Consider the following 15103-nt stretch of genomic DNA (forward strand, 5'->3'; position numbering starts at 1 on the left):
CATATACATACAATGGTATATTATTCAGTTTAAAAGAAAAGTAATTCTGACACATGCTATAACATGGATGAACCTTGAGGACATTATGCTAAATGAAATAAGCCAATCACAAAATGACAGATAATATATAGCTACATTTATATGAGGTAACTAGAGTAGTCAAATTCCATTACAGAAAGTTAGATATTGGTTTTTAGGGGCTTGGGGCGGAATAAGAAGTTATTGTTTAATGAATATAGTTTCAGTTTTGCAAAATGAAAAGAATTCTGGAGATGAATAGTAGTGACAGTTACACAACGTGACTATACTTGATACCATTAAACTGTACACCTAACAATGCTTAAGATAGGAAATTTTATGTTGTATATTTTATGAGATATTTTAAATTAAAAAACCAAAAGTTAAGGTATTCATTCATCAGAGAACTGTGTGTGTGTGTGTGTGTGTGTGTGTGTGTGTGTACTCAGTCATGTACAATTCTTTGCGACCCCATGGATTGCAGGCTGCCAGGCTCCACTATCCATTAATTTTCCAGGCAAGAATCTAGAGTGGGTTGCTTTTTCCTACTCTAGGGGATCTTCCTGACCCTGGGATCAAACCCACATCTCTTGCATTGGAGGTGGATTCTTTACGAACTCTGCCATCTGGGAAGGTCCCAGGAGAGGATTACTCAGCAGTAAAAGGAATGAACTCTTCATATGCACAGAATGGATGATTCTCAAGATGATTATGCTGTATGAAAGAAAAACAGACCAAAAACAGAGTATAAATACTTTATGTTTCCCATTGTACAAAATTCTAGGAAAGGCAAACAAATTCACAGTGAATAAAAGGTAAATCAGTAGTTTCCTTGGGATGTAGCTAACAGTTCTCTGGGGAAGGCAAGGAGGGATTGTCAAGGGGCACGAGGTAGCTGTGTGGGTGATGGATAGGTTCATTATTATGGTTGTGGTGTTGGTTCCCTGAGTGTACACATATTTTAAAACTTATCAAAGTGTACACATTAAATATGTACAGCCAATTATTGCATGGAAATTATATCTCAACAAAGCATTAAAAGAAATTGTTGCAAGTAAAAATCTGCTCTCCCACTCATTTTAGAAAATTTAAGATTTACTCCCTCTCTCCTCATGTGTTGGCACCAAAAATGGTTGGCTGTGTCACAAATGCCTCCTCCCTGACTTACAAGATCTACCTTCTCTTAGTCCCCATTTCTCTGCTAACACAACACTGGTTTTGACATGAATAATGCAGACAGCCTACAATAATCCACAAAACCATTAGCTGATTTCCTCTGCCAGTGGCCTTAGTATAGGACAGAGGTCTGGAGGTCTTGAGAATTTCTGCAAGTCCTGAATCCTGCATAGTTACATTTAAGGGAATTTTGGATGCGCTTTTATAATAGATACATTCCCTCTAATCTGCCAATTGGACCCAGTAAGTCTTACAGTAGGTGACATACATTGGATTTTAGACATCAAAGGCATATGACTCCTTGGCAGAGACCAGGTAAACAATGTTTACTCGACAGTGCTAAGGAATAGGAGGCATCCTCAGGAAAAAAAAAAAAATGGGCCTAAATCAGGCTGCTTCCAGATGCACTGGAGGTTGCACAATCTCCCCTTCCTCAAGGTAACCTCTGATCTACAAAAATTCATGCCCTTCAAGTCACAACATTAGGCCCACCAAGCCCTATAATCTTCCCTAGGAGACCTCAGGTAGCAACACAAATGAGGCCAACTCTGGACTGAGAATTGTTCTCTGCCATCCTGCTCTTCACTGAGGCAATAAATTTGGAGACCTGTTTGGTTTGGAAGACCTTCATTCTGTTCTCAACCCACTCCACACAGTTATCAGAATACAGGAGATTAAAGGTGACTTTATCAATAAGGCCCTTATCACCCAAACCAGAGCAATGTAAAGTCAAGGATGGATAATGTGGAAGCCGGATGAATCCATCATGAGCATCATACAAGATCAACAATGTCCTTGGAAAAGGGAAACCTCTGCAAGCTGCCAGTAGGACCCAGATCAGGTCTTCATGGCAAAGATGGGTCATGATCACAGCTAAAGCAGTCACAGCGGGAGGGAAGACATCTTCCAATGGTCTCAAGCTACTTACAATTCCCTCTTGAAAGAGGAAACAGAGGCCTGTCTTCCCTGAGAACAGGAAGTGGCTGGCACACACTCTGGAGACCTGCCAGTGGGTAGAACTGAGATGACTTCTACCACAGACACTAGCAGTGACAAAAACTCTGACAAAGTTTGGGATCAGAAAATGTAGCCTTGCTCCAGAAAGCTTCCTATTTATTTAGCATCCATTGGGAATCTCTCCAGCATAGATATTTGGATGAACAATGTTCAACTTCTGACTGACAGCTCCTTCATAAAGACCACTCTCAGAGTTCATCTCTAGGAGGTGCTGTTGTGCTGAAGAAGAAGGGAGAACACCCTCTGTACTCTTTTCTCTAGTGTGAATTTTCTGATGCCGGATGAGAGTAGACTTTTGGCTGAAGGCTTTTCCACATTCATTGCATTTATATGGCTTATCTGGTTTGTGAACTTTCTGATGCTGCCTCAGATTAGAACTTTGTCTGAAGGTTTTCCCACATTCAAGGCACTCATAAGGACGCTCACCAGTGTGAAGTCTTCGATGGTTATTAAAGCTGGAGCGTTGGCTAAAGAATTTCCCACATTCAGAGCACTGATAAGGCCGTTCACCCGTGTGAAGTCTCCGATGGCTATTGAGGCTGGAGCTTTGGCTAAACAATTTCCCACATTCACTGCACTCATAAGGCCTTTCACCAGTGTGGACTCGCTGATGTTTCATGAGGTCAGAGCTTCGGCTGAAGGCTTTCCCACATACGCTGCATCCGTACGGTCGTTCACCTGTATGAACTATCTGATGTTGAACAAGTCCATCAAAGTGGCTAAAGAATTTCCCACATTCATTGCATTTGTAAGGTTTTTCTCCAGTGTGAACTCTCCAGTGTTTAATTAGGCTGGAGTTGCAGTTGAAAGATTTCCCACACTCACTGCATTCATGAGCACTTTTACCAGTATGAACCCTCTTATGATGAATGAGGTTGGAGCGTTGGCTGAAGAACTTCCCACACTCACTGCACTCATAAGGCTTTTCTCCAGTGTGAACCCTCTTATGTTGAATAAGATTAGAACTTCGACTAAAGAATTTGCCACACTCGCTGCACACGTGAGGGCTTTCACCAGTGTGAACTCTCTGATGTTTGATGAGACTGGAGCGCTGGCTGAAGAATTTCCCACATTCACCACACTCATAAGGCTTTCCTCGATTATGATCTCTCTGGTGTTGAAAGAGGCCAGCAGCATAGCTGAAGAATATCCCACATTTGTTGCACTCATAAGGCCTTTCTCCAGTGTGGGTTCTCTGCTGAACAAGCGAAAGTTTGTCATTGAGAGCATTCTCAAATTCACTGTACTTCTTACGGAGTTGCACAGTGGAAAAATCCACCACACTTTCAGAGCTCTTCTCTGGCTCCCCCACACTGGTAGTGACCTGATGCTGGAGAAAACCACATCTGGCCACAAAGGCCTTCCCATCCTCCCTGAATGCAAAAGATTTCTTTGATGTGTCATATCTGCAGCTCTTCACAAGCAAGGCCCTGCCTTCATTCCTTCCAATAGACTTGTACACGTTCTGCTGCATCTGTGACTGGTGAAAGTAGGCGTTGAACTTGAACTCTTTCCTATGTGCCTCATGCATGTGTGGTTTCTGCTTGGAATGTGTTGCCTGATGTTCAGCCAGATGCAGAATGTTTTTCAAGTGTAGGCCACACAGGTTACAGGGGTAGCCCTTCTGGGTGGATGGAACTGCCTTGGGGTTCATGTTCTGTGACACTTCTACAGAAACACTGAGTCCAGCAGGTGATTTCTCACCCTCTGTTCCACAGTAAAAATCTGAAAGTAGAGAAATGCTGGTGATATTCATGTTAATTTTCATGGAAGGAAACAATCCAATCACAAATGCAAGTCTGACCCAGGAATGAGTCCATGGGACTGTTGGCAAGATGAGAGGCCTAAGGTCAAGATAAAGAATGGTCTTCCCAGGAGTCCTGTGCCTGGTAAGGTCATGAAATGAGGGAGGCCATACCAGGAGCCAGGACACAAAGATGGGCACAGTATCAGATGGAAAGGCAAGTCTTCAGCTCCGTTCTCAACAAAGCTTTTCTTGGGGACTCCAGCTGCTGATAACCTGTGAGAGCTGTGCAGAAGGGTATGTCCAGATCTGGGAAAACCTGGTTGCCACTGTTTAACTGGTGTTCAAGGACTATCAGAGGAAATGTGCACATCTCATGACACATGAAGTGCAGGCCCATGCTGAAGAGTGCTGCAGAGGGAGCTGTGGAAACAGTGAGGGGCACAGACAGAGGCCCCAATCAGAGAAGAAATGACCAGTGGTCAACATACCAAAAATAGGAAAGGAAAGGTAGAAGAGATATAAGTCCATTGGCTTGGCACCAAAAGAATGATGAACACAAGAAAAGTGGCAGGCATGATTTGAAGACAGTAGTGATGTCACATGCTCCCCCACCCACCACTTACCTGAGTCAGGCCCTCTATACACCCCTCTTGCCATGGCTGAAGTCATGTCCACTTGGTCAGGCACCCAGGGCTCTGCCCCCATCTCCAGCTGGGCAACTATGTGAGACCTGAAAGATGTAAGTCCTAAGGGGAAGATGGGGCAGGTAAGGGACCAGCACTTGCCCAGGTGAATTATCCCACAATAGGACACAGGAAAGGAAACATAATTACAAAAGGAACACACAAGGGAGATCTGGCAGGAACATCCCAGTGGTCATGGCAAACAGTGACCACATCAGTGCCTAGAATTCCTGGCGGTCAGGCCTTAGGGAATGTTAGCTAAAGCAAAGGAGCCAAACAAACTGTCAGAGATCTGAACAATCACCCAGGAGATCAGTGGCTGAGTCAGACGGGATCTGCTGGGCTGACTGCAAGACTCCTCTTTCTGGGACCCTTCCCCACAAGGCTTTGAGACAGTAGATGTTGAGGCTGCTTGGGGAGAGCACACAGCTCTTGGGACCCTGCACACAGCTCAGCTCTGGACCCACAGCACATATACCTGAAGAGGTGGGAGGACTTCCCTGGTGGTCCAGTGGTTAAGAATCTACCTCCCAATGCAGGGGACTTGGGTTCAATCCTTGGTCAGGGAACTAAGATCCCACATGCTGCAGGGCAACTAAACCTGTACACCACAACTAGAGAAACCCACTCACTGCAACTAGAGAAGCCTGCACATTTCAACGAAGACCCAGCACAGCCCAAAAAACAGACAGAGGGGAGGGGAGGAAGCAGTGCCCACAGCCCAGCTGTGGGAAGGAAAGAACCACCTCTTGGGAAAAGGGAATGGGCAGAGATGAGCTCAGGACACCTGGGTGGGTGTAAAAGCCTTACCAAGTGAGGCAATCAGTGCAAAGTTCTCCAGCATCACATCACAGTACAGGAGTCTCTGAGCCTTATCAAGGAGTCCCCACTCCTCCTGGGAGAAGTAAATGGTCACGTCCTCAAAGGTCACACAGCCCTGTCATGATGATGGGGACAGTTCATTCCATGATCAGCTTCTTTCCTCAGACTCCCTCTCTGTTCACTGTTCACCCTCCTCCCCAGCTCCCCAACACAGGGGAGATCTCAGACCCCGGTTCCACGCCTTCTATGACTACTGTGTCAGCCCACAGAAATCCCCACAGGCAGGTAGGCAGACAGATACCAGTTGAGTTCTGTGTCTGAAATGCAGGGCCCCTAATAATTACCCTAAAGCATATGATAAGAGACAAAGATACTCCAAAACTCCTAGGAGAAAGCATATTTTCTTTTTCTGTTTCTTCAAGTTATAAACCTTATCATGTTTTTGAATGTAAACACAGCCCACTGAGCCTGAGCCTGGATTAGCTCAATCAGTAGAACCTGAAATTGAAAAGAGAGAGAGAGAGAGAAAGAGACTTTTTAAAACATCAACTGCTAAAAAGCCTCTCTGGCTGAAACTCTAAGTCACAGCCTCCTTAAAATAGTTTGCCAAGGGCAAATACATATCTTATTTGTCTTCTCCTCAAAGAACAAAATCCGAGCAAATAATCTAACTTATTCCAACTGTTACTTATAAACTAGTAAATTTTATATGCTTCCCCGGTGGCGCAGTGGTAAAGAATTCACCTGCCAAAGCAGGAGACTCAAGAGTCTCTTGGGTTCAATCCCTGGATCAAGACGATCCCCTGGAGTAAGAAATGGTAACCCTTTTCAGTATTCTTGCCTGGAAAATTCCATGGACAGAGGAACCTGGTAGGCCCCAGTCTGTGGAGTTGCAAAGAGTCAGACACGACTGATAGGCTGAGCACACATGCTCAGTAAGTTTTATGTTGTACTTGATTCATGATTAAAGTTTTAAAATGAGGACTATAAGATCTCTGGTTGTGTCTGTCTGTAAGTCCATATGTGTATGCTACCTCCAGATGGCACTGCCAAAATTAATTTGTAAAAGACCTCTATAATAAAAAATAAAAAAAATAGAAAAAAAAAAAAGACCTTTAACCTCCAAAAAAAAAAAAAAAGACCTCTATTTAATCGGCTTATAAACATAAGCACTTATATAAAAATTCTCAAATATGTAATAAAAAAACAACCCAAATATTTTTCAAGTTCATATATCTAGGATAATCTTTAGTAAATAAGAGCTACTTTTAAACTTGTTGGTTAAATTAATACAGGTATATCTCAGATTTAACATTAAAAATAATGTATATAAACAACTTTTGTTCTACCTGGGTTTATTAGCCAAATGGGCTCGTTTTGTCTCTGTTGCAAAGTTTGTCACCAAACAAACAAACTTAGGATAGTGATTATTTTAAAGTCTCATGAGATTTTTATGAGTATTCTAAGTATGATTGTTAAAAACAAATAAATTAGGGAATTCCCTGGTGGTCCAGTCATTAGGATTTGTTGCTTTCACTGCCATGGCCCCAGCTCAATCCTTGATCAGGGAACTAAGATCCTATAAACCATGCAACTTTGGAGGAAAAATAAATAAAAATAAATATATTAAATAGATGTAAATGTGATGAGTTTTTAGGTATATTTTAAAACAATAATTGTGTTACGGTATGTCCACTTAAATAACTTCATAAATCCATTTGGTAAGTCATACCCTATGTTTTGCTATGTTAAATTAAATGATGGGAATTTGTTGGATGCCTAGATCATTTTCAAGTAAGATAAAGTACTGAAACATTAATTGCTAAAGTCTAAGTTTATATGTACTTTTGGCCTCTTATTACAGAAAGATTAAGTATGTTTGGCTCTAGTGAATATATTTTGTGCTTCATTGAAAGACTATACTATGAAATAGCATATGTTTCTAGAAATTATACAATGTACTTATAAATTTGCCAAGCCACAAAATGTTAATAAAGTTTACAACTGTTTACTTCTTTATTTTCACTAAAAAATTAAGATTTCAAAGGATTAAGGATTCCAATTAATATATGCGGTTAAAGCTGCCAGATACAATAATAGAAACAGAATTGTTTTGGGATGAGAAAAAATAAGGTGTGGAGATGTTTTTGTTAAGGAAAATGAAAGTAATTTTGTCCTAAACCTAGTTAGTTCTAAATGGGAAAGAAAACAAGGGATAAACTAAAATGAAATTCTGTAAGATTGTGAATAAAAGAGTCTTTAGACAGGAATTTTATATGTGGTCATGACTGAATAAGATTGGAATGGATTTAGTTAAGCAAATAAGTTTTAATATCAAAGTAAAGTAGTAAAAATTGGAATTTGGTTTTCTCTCTATTAAAAGAACAAAATTTTGTTTTCCTATTGGTCTGCTCTTGATAACAAGAGATTATGAAAGTCTTTTCTTTACCTTTAAATAATATACTTAGGAAAAAAAAAAGATCTTCTATCTTGTCAAAATAATTACTTACATTCTGTTGTCTTTATCAGTTCTTTGATTCATTAAGTAAATCTAGTCCTATTGCTGTTAAAAGAGCTAAATTTTGCTCAGAACTACATAACTTTCCATATTTGCCTAAGGTTTTAATTGTTAGTTTCGTTGAATGCATAACGAAACATTGCTGTGAAGATCTATTTGACTAAATTGAATTTTTTTAAATATTTTTGACAAACTTTCCTCAAATCAAATTGTAAATGAAATCTTTTCGATTTAGAACTTCGAGAGATGAGATGGTTCGGGGGCCCTCTAAAATGCCTCAAAGATTTATTCTTTCTCCTTATAAAAAGATACTAAACTAATCAGCCATATTTGATATGTTAAATTATGTGGAAACTGTTGTCACCTTCTTTATGTTGTGTCTATATAGGTATGTGTTCTAAGTGTTCCAGAAATTAGGTGAAATTCCTGAAGTCATATATGTCCTGGCATAAAATGTTATCTGTCATCAAAATGGAGGCTCAGACTAAAGGAAATGAACTCAAGTATCAGAGAAATGACCTAACTGACCTTCAAGCAAAGGTAGTAGCAACAGAATTTATAAAGACTGTGGCACATGTGAACAAAATCCATTCTGCTTCTGCAAAAATCCTGACTCCTTCTTGCCGGACTTTTGCCACCTTGATATCCTTGTACCAAGGCAACAGTATGCTACTGAATAACAGAAATTAAAATAGGTAAACAATAGTTGCAAACTAAACAAACAGTCAGGGCTATGGGAAAACCAAGATGGCTACTTAGTTCTCCCCAGCTCCCTGGCAAATCTCATCTTCCCCCACTGCATTCCTTCACTCACCATCGTGCATTTAACGTGCATTTATATAGACATTGGCAGGGAGATCTCTATAAAACAGAAAAAAACAGCCTATCAGTGATGTCTGACCTTTCAGGTCCATAACCCTGGGAAAAACTATTCTTGCCCCAAATGACTCAGACCTCTTCTCTCTGGACCCTTTGAGCACCTGCAGCTGGACATCATTCAACTGCCACTAAGTATGGTTTATCAGAATGTTCTTATTATTACATGTATGCTTTCCAGATGGGTTGAAGCCTTCCCTTGCTACAAGACTGATGACATCACAGGGACAAAGAAACGATTTTTTTAAAGTGTTTTCTATTTGGGATATATCTACCATAATCTCCAGTGATCAAGGCACCCACCTCACTGGGCAAATCATTCAAGCCTTAACAAAAATTTCACAAACTCCTTGGAATATCACTGTTACCCTCATGCTTAATCATCAGGCAAAGTCAACAGAACTAATGGAAGAACTGGACTCAAAGAATTAATTACATGTAATTGAATGAACTGATGAATACGATTATAGTTTTTATGACTTTTTGTTTAAAATACAATATTACTGATTTTTTAATCTTTTGTTTTCCAAATGCAAGGAATTGGTGAATTGGACTTCCTTGGTAGCTCAGCTGGTAAAGAATCCACCTGCAATGCAGGAGATCCTGGTTCTATTCCTGGGTCTGAAAGTTCCCCTGGAGAAGGGATAGGCTACCCACTCCAGTATTCTTGGGCTTCCTAGTGGTTCAGATGGTAAAGAATCCTCCTGCAAGGTGGGAGACCAGGGTTCAATCCCTGGGTTGGGAAGATCCCCTGAAAAAGGAAATGGCAACCCACTCCAGTATTCTTTCCAGGAGAATACCCATAGAAAGAGAAGCCTGGCTGGCTATAGTCCACAGGGTCGCAAAGAGTCAGACACAACCAAGTGACTAAACACGGCACGGCATATCTTTCTAAGCAAAAATGAAACGTTCATTTTTTCTTCCCACCTGATTGCTCCATAATTCAGAAACTCTCATGAGTATTCTTAACAATATGTTATTTTCTTAACAATATAGTTACATTTGGAAAAGTTCAATAAGAATCTGTTCTCCTTAAAATAGAACACAAGTAGAAATATTGGTTATCTTATCCAGGCTTTTGACTGGAAAGTCATATTTGAGAGAGACACACACAGACTCAGGTACGACCAAACAATTTGAAAGAACTTGTCATTTCATTATTTTTCTTTTTAGCTGCACCATAGCTTGCAGGATCTTAGTTCCCTGACCAGGGATTAAACCCTGATTCTAAACTGAACCCTTGTATGTATGCTTCTAGTACTGTTAGTTTCACTGAGGTTTTGTTGTTTACCTGAAATCTGGACTAGATCCTGAAGTGTTCTAATTTCCTCCAATATCTAGCTACAACTCTTTAATGTTTCCAATTTTCTCCCACCCTTTTGACTTGGAATCAGTGAGAACTAAAATTGCCCTTTTCCTGATGCCTTGAAAATTGAAGCTAGACGACTTGATACAAATTTCAGAGAAACTGCCACAACAGCTCATATTTAAACAATCCTCATGCTTGCTGCTGTATGAGCCACTTAGAAAGTTTTCTTGAACACCTGGTGACATCAGAGACATTTCAAACTGCAAAAGATGCTTCGACCCTGACACCTTGAAATCTTCTTGACTGCATCCTAATGTCAGAAACTGGTTTATGACTGGCTCCAAACATTAACCCTTTGTTTTCTTTTGTTTTCCTAGAAATGTCTCATTAACTACCTGATTGCTTGTACCATAGGCCTAGCTTCTGGAGCCCATCTGCATCACTGCCTCCTGAAATGAGGTATAATTGTTCTCCTGAACTCACCTCTTCTCAGAACTAACAATTGCTTCAATGAACTGATGCTCAGACGCTCAGTCATGTCCAACTCTTTGTGGTCCCATGGGCTGTAGCCTGCCAGGCTCCTCTGTCCGTGGAATTCTCAAGGCAAGAATACTGGTGTGGAGTGCCATTTTCTACTCCAGTGGCTCTTCCCCAGCCAGCAACTGAACCCACCTCTCTTATGCCTCCTGCATTGGCAGGTGGATTCTTTAACATTAGCACCACCTGGGAAGCCCTCAATAAGCTGGAGGACTCCTCTTACCTGGTCTCTTGCCACAGAAAACATTCCAGAGGAGGGAACTACTGGGGCCTAGCATAGGCCTCCCCAAAATATGCATCAGTGGCCTATTGATTATTTTGAATTAAAGTTACTGAAGAAACAGTCAACACAAGAGGAACACTGTGACCCACATGTCTGTCTCCCTGAAAACAGGAAATAAATTTCTGCGTAGAAAGTGCACTCCCTGGAGGTCCAATGGTTAAGACTTTGCACTTCCACTGCTGGGAGCACAGGTTTGACCCCTGGTCAGGGAACTAAGATCCCGCATGTCACGCATGGCCAAAAAGTAAAAAAAAAAACAAATAAATACATAAAATAAACTGGGCCAAGATATTAAAAAAAAAAAAGAAAACTATTTAAAAGTGCACTCCCTGTATCTGGAGGTAAAGCACACCCTTACTGCCAAAGGGAGGGAATGTGGACCAAGAAATCTATATAAATAAACCTTGTTACTTCTTTAATTTACAACCTGGAGCCCAAACTTTGTTTAGATTCTTCACTAATTAGGCACCCAAAATCTAAGTTTCTTTGTCCAGTTGATTACTCACAAAGGTATTGTTTGTCTAATGAGTAAAAGATGCTGACTTTGGCCACTTTTTAGGTCCCATTTCTGACTTCACTTACATTAAAATGTATTTTTCTCCTGTTAACATGTGTTATGCTAATTTTTTTATTAGTTTAATTATTTATTAGTGCAGCCACAAGAACTCAAACAAGAGGTAGAGGGAGAAATTTCCCCCTCCCTGACTGCATCCAGAGAATTCTAGGCAAATACAACCATGATCCCATCCTGCCCCAGACCTTCTATGACTCCCACTGCCAAGGGCAACATCCATCCTTGAAGTGAAGGCCTCCGGACCTGGCCATGATCCTGGCTTCAATCCAACCTACCCAGGACTACAGCAGACCCCCTTGCTTCTCTGTAAGGCACATTCTGTCCCTTCATCAATCACTCATTCAAAGCCAACCTCTCTGGTCCTCCTGCCCCCAGAGGGTCTAATAGCTCTAATAGCTCTCCCAGCTTGCCCCATTTGCCCCTTGGTTCTCCAGACTGACTGAAAATCCCAGAGCTTCCTCAGGGTCCACAAAGGCCTGGTAAGAATGCAGATGGCTGAATGAGCACCAGCCCACACCTCACTGAAAAACTATTTCCATCACTACTAAGCCTCAGACCTCCTTTCATACCTATCCCCCCAGGAAAATCTGGCCAGCTGCCACACACTTTTCCCTACACACAGATCCCCTCCCCCCACCCAGCTACTACCAGAAACACTAACTCTCCCTCATCTGTCTCTATGATGCCAAACAAGCCGGCCAAAGTACCAAAGCAAGATGCCCAGTTCTCGGGCTCCACTTTCCTTCCTCCTTCCTTCTAAGGTCACTGCCACCCTCCTAAATCAGACACACAGTTACACCCTTGTCCACACACCAGATGCCACATTTTGGATGTTTCTCTTTTTTTTTCTTTTTTTTGGTCACATGGGTTTCACCAATGGCTCAGCAGTAAAGAATTAGGCTGCAATGCAGGAGACACAGGAGACATGGGTTCAATCGCTGGGTTGGGAAGATCCCCTGGAGGAGGAAACGGCAACCCACCCCAGTATTCTTGCCTGGAAAAAGTCCCGCGGACAGAGGAGTCTGGCGGGCTACGGTCCATGGGGGTCACAAGAGAGTCAGACATGACTGAGCGACTAAGCACTCAGTGCAGCTTGTGGGATCTTAGTTCCCGGACCAGGGATCGAACCCAAGCCCCCTGCAGTGAAAACCTGGAATCCTAACCACTGGACTGCCAGGGAAGTCCCTGGTGTTTCTCACTGTGAAAATAAACAAAGACTAACCAAACGAGAAAAGCAAAAGGCTATTTATTCTGAGTTTGTTATAGAAAGGGAGTTAGCCACTTAAGTTTTGTTTTGTTTTGTTTTTTTAATTCATGTGTGTTCCCTTTATTTTAAAATATTTTTATATAATTTTATTGGCATATAGTTGCTTTACATTGTTTAGTTTCTACCATACCACAAAGTAAATCAGCTACATGTATACACATATCCCCTCTTATTTGGATTTCCTTTCCGTTTAGGTCACTACAGAGCACTGAGTAGAGTTCCTGTGCTATACAGTAGGTTCTCATTAGCTGTCAGTTTCATACATAGTATCAATAGTGCATATGGTCAATCCCCATCTCCCAATCACATATGTTGGCAGAGACTCAAAGGCAGGCAGAGGAATGGGAAAGCTTTATAAGTGGGGAAAAAAAAAAAAAATGGAAGGCTTCAGGTATGCCCTGTTGGCCTGGGAAAGCTGTAGGCAAGCTAACTGGAAGCAGAGCATCCTAGGTGATCAGTCAGAGGTGCATATTTGGCTATTTCTGGCTGGTCTTAAGTTGGAACAAAAACGAGAGCAGTTGTCAGTTATTAAGTCCTGGTTATTTGAGGCCAACTGTTATAGAAATTATTGTTTAACTTCCTGGATTGTCACTAGAAATAGCAATCTGGGTTCCTGCAAGTCTAACTTATAGCAGAATGGCTTCCTGGGTTGTTTATTGTAGATAAGGGGGTTTGTTTCCTGGGCAGGTTGCTGCAGGTTGTGGGTCAGAGTTCTATTTTATATACAGTCTGCCAATGTCCCTTTATATATTCAGTGTCTCTTAACCTAAACTAAGCCTCCCCCAAACACCATAACTGTGTGTCTAGCTGCTCAAGCTTCAACTCCGCTCAAGGGTCCCTGGAACATCAGAACATGGCCCAAATGTAACTTCTGCTATTTCCAGTCAAAATTCCTCCTACAAACAATTTCCCTTCTCAATTGATGGTTCATCCATCCTTCCAGCTGCTAACACCAAATCCATCGAGTCGTTGCTTTTCTCTCTCAGTTTCCACCTCAGGAATTCTGGTCAGCCTCACTTAGAAGACCCACCTAGAATCCCATCGCTTCTTCTACCTGCCATCACCTGCCCTCCTCGCCTGGCCAGCAGTATTGCAGCAGCTACTGGTTGCCTTCCCCACCTTCACCCTCAGCCCACAGTCAGTTTTTCCACTTGGCACCCAGGTGATCCTGTTAGGATATAAGTCACATCACCTTCCCCCTCCGCTCTGGCTTCTGCGGCTCCCAACACTCTCAATATAAACGCCCGGCTTCTCAGCGGGCCATTCCAGGATGACTTCAGCCCACCTGCTCTCTGAACACTCCCAGCTCCATCCTGTACTTGCCCACGGCTAGTTCCTATTGCCTAGGAAACCGTTTCCCATCTCATCCACTAGAGTTCAGAAATGGGACCCGCTCTCTATGATCCCTGCCCTGGATTCAGGAACCAAGGCTGGGAGTGACCACTCGCTCCCTCTCAAACCCTCAGGACCCCAGACTCAAAAGCAGAGAGATGAAAAAGACCTCAAGTCGTAGAGCAATGCCCATCTTTGATCCCCCGGCTCCGGGTACGTGAGGATGAAGGGCTGAGCAGCTGCGGGCCCGAAGCCCATCCACTCACCTGCGCCATGTCCATCAGCGCCGCCGCCGCCATCGCAGCCCCTGGACGCAGGAGCCCTCGGAGGCGGGTGACCGAGGCCGGTGTCGCGGGCTCAGCGTAGCGCCACGGCGCCTGGCCCCGGGCGAGGGGGGACTTCAGTCTCCTCGGGGTCAAGTGCGCCCAGGGCCGTGTGCCGCGGAGAGAGCGCGGCGCGGCGGGACCCTGGCGGACGCCGCGTTCCGGGGGGTCACTGCTAGTTCAAAGGCGCGGAGGAGGGTCCTGGCCTCCCTGTCCTCCCCCTCCCGTTCCCGAAAACCGCTTGGGAAGCGGTACTCGTCCAGCCCCACCCCCAGCCCCGGACCCACGGCTCGGGGCGCACCGACCCAGTCCGGGGAAATGACTAGCTGGGCAGAAACGCAGGAAGTTCCGGCCCCCACCTCCCCGGCCCAAAGAAACGACTCTCTCCCGGGCTGTCATTGGCCCAGCGCCAGCCCGTGACGCACCGGCACAGCCTCCTGGACAGTGTTTTCTGTCCTGCATCCGGCAGGGCGGGTCAGGGGCAACAGGGAGGAGCTGGAAGGAGGCGGGCGGGGGAGGAGAGCGGACCTCGCGGCTAGTCGTTGACATTGGCCGGGAGGCACCGCGAGCTTTTCCTCGTTAAGGGGCGATCTCCAGACCTCTGGGACTGCCTAGGGCCAA

At 43.4% G+C, this 15103-nt stretch overlaps 1 protein-coding gene across 10 annotated transcripts; it reads right to left on the reverse strand.

Annotated features, from left to right (window-relative positions):
* Nucleotides 1–759: 759 nt before the first annotated feature.
* Nucleotides 760–14860, reverse strand: ZNF792 (zinc finger protein 792). 10 transcript variants are annotated; one of them, XM_043892533.1, is made up of 6 exons: nt 14426–14860; nt 8796–8842; nt 5808–5961; nt 5452–5578; nt 4582–4704; nt 760–3936 (listed from the first exon to the last, which is right to left on the reverse strand). In XM_043892533.1, the coding sequence occupies exons 3-6, from the start codon at nt 5859–5861 to the stop codon at nt 2312–2314; spliced, it is 1929 nt and encodes a 642-aa protein (XP_043748468.1). In that variant the 5' UTR covers nt 5862–5961; nt 8796–8842; nt 14426–14860; the 3' UTR covers nt 760–2311. The 10 variants fall into 10 exon arrangements, with proteins under 10 accessions (XP_043748468.1, XP_043748471.1, XP_043748476.1 ...); XM_043892536.1 differs by lacking the exon at nt 8796–8842; XM_043892541.1 differs by lacking the exons at nt 5808–5961; nt 8796–8842 and having other exon boundaries at nt 14426–14858.
* Nucleotides 14861–15103: the final 243 nt, after the last annotated feature.

The sequence above is a fragment of the Cervus elaphus genome, chromosome 4 (genome assembly GCF_910594005.1).
Source record: "Cervus elaphus chromosome 4, mCerEla1.1, whole genome shotgun sequence".
Classification (NCBI taxonomy): Eukaryota; Metazoa; Chordata; class Mammalia; order Artiodactyla; family Cervidae; genus Cervus; species Cervus elaphus.